This window comes from Cyprinodon variegatus, unplaced genomic scaffold, assembly GCF_000732505.1.
Source record: "Cyprinodon variegatus isolate N-32 unplaced genomic scaffold, C_variegatus-1.0 Scaffold270, whole genome shotgun sequence".
NCBI lineage: Eukaryota > Metazoa > Chordata > Actinopteri > Cyprinodontiformes > Cyprinodontidae > Cyprinodon > Cyprinodon variegatus.
Genome location: NW_015150723.1, coordinates 839,266 through 844,315, shown reverse-complemented (window position 1 = coordinate 844,315; position 5,050 = coordinate 839,266). Strand labels below are relative to the sequence as shown.

General features: G+C 35.6%; 1 protein-coding gene across 1 annotated transcript in view; it reads right to left on the bottom strand.

Annotated features, from left to right (window-relative positions):
* Positions 1-4,310, bottom strand: part of pnpt1 (polyribonucleotide nucleotidyltransferase 1) — a 15,566-nt gene extending 11,256 nt beyond the window's left edge. The window contains exons 1-9 of the mRNA XM_015382921.1: positions 4,104-4,310; positions 3,909-3,969; positions 2,146-2,220; positions 1,881-1,986; positions 1,758-1,807; positions 1,594-1,657; positions 1,461-1,508; positions 826-939; positions 113-299 (exon numbers count right to left, since the gene is read on the bottom strand). Of these exons, the coding sequence (XP_015238407.1) occupies positions 113-299; positions 826-939; positions 1,461-1,508; positions 1,594-1,657; positions 1,758-1,807; positions 1,881-1,986; positions 2,146-2,220; positions 3,909-3,969; positions 4,104-4,222 (824 nt within the window). The 5' untranslated portion in view covers positions 4,223-4,310. The remainder of the gene's footprint in view (positions 1-112; positions 300-825; positions 940-1,460; positions 1,509-1,593; positions 1,658-1,757; positions 1,808-1,880; positions 1,987-2,145; positions 2,221-3,908; positions 3,970-4,103) is intronic.
* Positions 4,311-5,050: the final 740 nt, after the last annotated feature.

Genomic DNA, 5,050 nt, shown 5'->3' with positions numbered 1-5,050 from the left:
CCAGTGGATATTTTTTGAATTTTTACGGAATGACTATGACCTGGATGACTGAGAACCTTCATCAGCATATTCCCCAAAATCCTTCTCTATATCTTTAAACCTTCGATCTTACCGGCGCACATGTTCCACCATCTCTGTAGGGACTGAGAACATCTTTGTAGGAGTGCGCTTGGTGACCTTCTGTTCCCGCACCATCTGCTGGATGGCGTGTATGATCTGCTGGGTATGTTTAACTCCAACCTTCACTGCATGGCAGAAGTCTTGCTGCAGCACATTCTCAGCAGACGCCTCGATCATCACTAGTAGGAGCAGAAACAAAAGCTGAGCATCTTACAAAGAGGGAAGAAGGGCCGATTATGAAAGAAAGTCTGACAGGAACAACTGAAGGACCTTCAGAAATTTGAAGGAATATGCCAGATTGTGATTTTAATTTCAGCTTTTGACTGAAATTTGAGCAACATTAGATTCACTGTAGCAAGATAAAAAAAAAACTAAAAGGCAGAATATCCAGAAATATTGCTGGTTTACAGTAGCTGCCTGACAAAGTTCTTACTCAAATTTAAACATTCCTGTTTCTTTCAGCTTGAATGGAGCAGGACTTAGGATTTACAAAACTACTAAACACAATCAGCACAAACTGAACTCTAAGTTAAATGTCCTCAGCAATACCTCAAATAAACAGATCTGATCAAATCTAGACTGACTTCTGAGCTCATTTCACCAGATTGTGCCTAAAATAACAGAAGTTTGACAATTTTAAAAAATCTTATTCATTTGAATATTTTTTCAACAAAACAGCATTTAAACTGACCAATTTCAACTCACCCACTTGACTGCTGGGAGCTCCGGCCACAACCAGGTTAAGACTGCTTGATGCCATCTCTGCCCTGGTGGGGTTAACCAGTAACTCTCCATTAACCATTCCCACTCTAACAGCACCTGTAATCCAGGGTTATCATAGTTATCTATTACCAAAAAGAAATTGAGAAAACATAATAAAGTGAAATAAATAAAAACGGTAACTAAAAGGTGAAAAATATTACTAACTGAAACTGATATATACCCTCATTATTTATAGGCTTTAGAAACCGATATAATCTGTTGGTTTTTATTACTTATACAAATAATTACATGAGCACGAAAATGAAAGCCAGAAAAAACTAGCTGTAGACCTAATGAGAACTACACTAAAACCAAATTAAAATAATAATAACTAAAAATAACTGATAAAAACTAGCAAAACCACCCTAAAAATTTATTTAAATAAAGTTAATTATTGGGAAAAAATGGTCACAATAAAACTTAACTAGAATCAAAAAAGCAAAGCTATTATAGCCTTTCTGTATAAATGACAACCAGTCCCAATGTGAGCAGGGCTGCACTTAGAGGACTGCAATATAAAAGCAAAGAAATTCAACTGAAAATCTGAATGGAGCAGAAACAGCTGCAGGTTTCCTCACCTATGGGTCCATGCCAGGGGATGTCAGACAGAGCCAGGGCAGCAGAGGCTTTCAACAAAGGAATTTGGGTATTAGAAAGATTTTAAACGTAATATTTGAAAACAATGGATTTTACAAGATTCTTTTTTTTTACCTGCATTAATTGCAAGCACATCTGGATCATTGACGCCATCAACTGCAAGCAGGTTACAAAGGACCTTTAAAAGATATGAAAAGGATCAGGAATATTGTCATTTCTGGAAAACTGGTGCAAACCTTTAAAGGAATTATGTTAAATCAGGATCAAACTGAACTTACCTGAGTGTCATAAAAGTATCCAGCAGGAAAAAGTGGTCTGATCGAGCGATCTGAACGATAAAGAGTCGGTTAACGACATGTACATCAGTATCAATACATAATAAAGCTTTAGATAAAGCTCACCAATGAGTCTGCTGGTGAGGATCTCATTGTCTGTGGTGCCAAGCTCTCGTCTCAGATAGTTGGTGGGGATTCGACCTGCAGCAGCTGCTTTCTGTCTGTAGTCCACCTTTAAAACATAGAAATTACTGAGCAGCACAAATCCAGAACTAGATCCACCTTAACTCACATACAGGTCGACGTAACAGAACAGCAGCATTTCTGAGAATGAGCTCGATTAGCTCAAAGCGTTCAAATTTTTATGACAAACACAGGGTAAGGAACTTACAACAAGTGGCATGAACTGAGATGGTGAAGGTTTGGTTTTGCTGACAGCAGTCACCATCACAGAGGTTTCTCCCAGCTGAAGGTAAGAGGAAAAATACAGGAAAAGGTAGCATCAACACCCTCCATTAACAGCAGCCTTCTTGGATTCCATATTTAACAAAAATCATTTTAGAAAACAACATCTTGTTATGCTTGCGTTGTTACAAAACTCTCTTCGATTATTAACTGCAGAAGGAAAATGTAACACTGAAAGTCTAAACATGGACAACCAATCTCATTTTATCTAAAGTTTCTAAACAATTTTTAAAAGATTTTCCAGTAACAAAAATGAGAACTTAAAGAACAAAAACATCACATTCACGTATTATCCTCCATAAATATCTAAAAACATGATCAGTGGGTTTTTAGTCCTGCTTCATTGATCTTAGCTGCTTTTAAAGGAGGCTTTAGTATTAGATGAATAAAACAAAAAGCCTTAAACATTCAAAGCAGTTAACAATACAGAATCTCGCATATATATTTATGCCTCTTCAACATTTCCACACTCCACCCACAAATTAGGAGAAACAGCAGGCTGATTTTATAGCCATGAAGATAACAAATCAGGAGCAACACCTTTTTTGGGCAACTGAATTTCATAGTTATTAGATATAACTACTTTAAAATACTGTTTGTTTTTTGTTTTTTTATATCTCTTGAACATCGGTTCCAAGAGGTATATTGACAAAAAAGGATACACAAAAAATCCTGTTGGCTTCATGCATGTTGTTAAAAAGTAACATTGAATGACTGTACTTACTTAAGATAGAAACTGTCATATAAATAGTATGTATATATTGCGGAATTTTGTTGAAAGAAAGACGAGGAGAGGTTCTACAAACAATGTTTATTATAGATCATGAACTGTCATTGTGAATTGTTACACATATAAAGTAAAACTTGCTTGATAAACAGATAGATAGATAGATCTTTGGCCTAAGATTTAAGATAGGAAAAGAGGTGACCACAGAAGACTACTGGTTGCATTTGGAGAACCAGGTCTGTTTTGATTTGGTCCTGTGTTATGGAACATTATCTACTCCTTGGCATGCCTAATGATGACCTGCTTTGACTGCTGGTGATCAGTTTAATGAGGTTTCATATATTTCCAAGGTTTCAGTCATCTTTGGAAGAGAAACAGGCCAACAGCATTACAGTTCCACCATCAAAATCAACAGAAATGAGGTGATTTTCTTCTAGTTCTTTCAAGCCTAACCCACCTCAGATGTTCACTTAAAAAAAAAAAATCATCATGGTCTCAGATCCAGTACTGTTTAATAAATTCATATTTATGATCATGACTTAGACAGATTTTATTTTGTCATTTTGTACACACAAGTGTAAACTAACGAAAATTTAGTTAAGAACAGCTCTCTAGACTATTTTATTTTTTTAAGTGCAGCCTAGATAAAGGTGAGCAGCAGTGATAAAAACAAAAAACATTTTGATGAAAAAAACAGTAATGTAAACATATCATTGTATGGTTACAGTTCTAACATTCATTTTTATTATGGTGGTAGGAGTTAAAAAAGGCAACTATTTCCAAACTGGGGGTTTATTTAACCCATTAAATTAATTAAACTTAACTATAGGTTGTGTTCACATATAAAACCATCTCAATGTGAGATTATTCTCATATATTAAAAGATTCACTGACCCAATAAAAAGAAAAAAAATGTGCATGAAGATGAAAACATGGGAAAAATTCAGGATTTTCTTTCCTACCTGCACTACAGCAGATCCATCAGCAAATCTGGCCAACAGCCCAGAAGAGATTTCAAGTCTCCTGCAAAATCAAAAGCAGAAAAAGTCCCTTAATCACAGCTTCACCTCATCTATCCTGAACGAACCGCGATTTCAGAGTCATATGGAGCTTGGTTCTAGCAAATAGAGAGAGAAAAAGAGTGAAAGTCAACTCACTTCTCTCCAAGGTCCACTCCCACTCTCCGTGGGTTGGAGTGTCTGCTATAAATGCTCTGGTGACATGAGCGGACATGGAGGCGGACGGACGAGCGGCAGAGTCCGAGGAGATACCTCATGTTTACAGAAACTTAAGGAGGCAGAAATGTTTAGGAAGACAGACAGAGGGAGCTACACTTTACAGCTAGGAGCTGCCATGACAGTTGGTCACATGTACGAAACTACGTAACGAAACCGTCGCTTCTGATTGGTTGGGAAGAACAGATTGTGTAACATCAAAATGTAGTCGGGTCAGATGGTTCCGGCGTGCATGTAAATAAGGTATAAAGTTTTTTTTTTTTTTTTTTTTTAAAAGAAAAGAAAAAAGAAACAAACATGCAAAACCATTTCTTTTAAAACGTTGATATCAGGAATGCATCAAAATCATGACTACCATTTTCGGGAGTCATTCTTCAAAAAAGTGGTGATAACATTACTCAATTAACAGTTATTTTAGTCAATGAACTTCAATTTCAAAAGTTGTCTATCTGGAGTTAAACACTTAATATTATTGCAATAAAATATATATTAATTTAAATTATAAAGGACCACTTAAAAAGAAACAAAAGAAAAAGTTTTCATTAAATGTTGGTCTCTATTTTAAAGCCAAGTGACTGAGACCATAAAATAAAACAAGTCAACCCAACAGTTTGTGAGGCTTCCAAATCTAGATCCCCTGGACCATCAGTTTATAATCTAGAATTAGATGCCTATTTTTTTCCATTAAGCTATGAAAGAGTTGTTATCATATAAAAATAGTAACTGTGCTTTTAATTTAATATACATATGAGTTCAAGCTGTAACTAACAGTGTTAGTATAAAATGTTAAATATTTTAGACAAAGTTGTTTACTTGACTTTCCGGTTAGGGGACATTCAAATATGACCCCAAGCTCAATAAAATGTTAA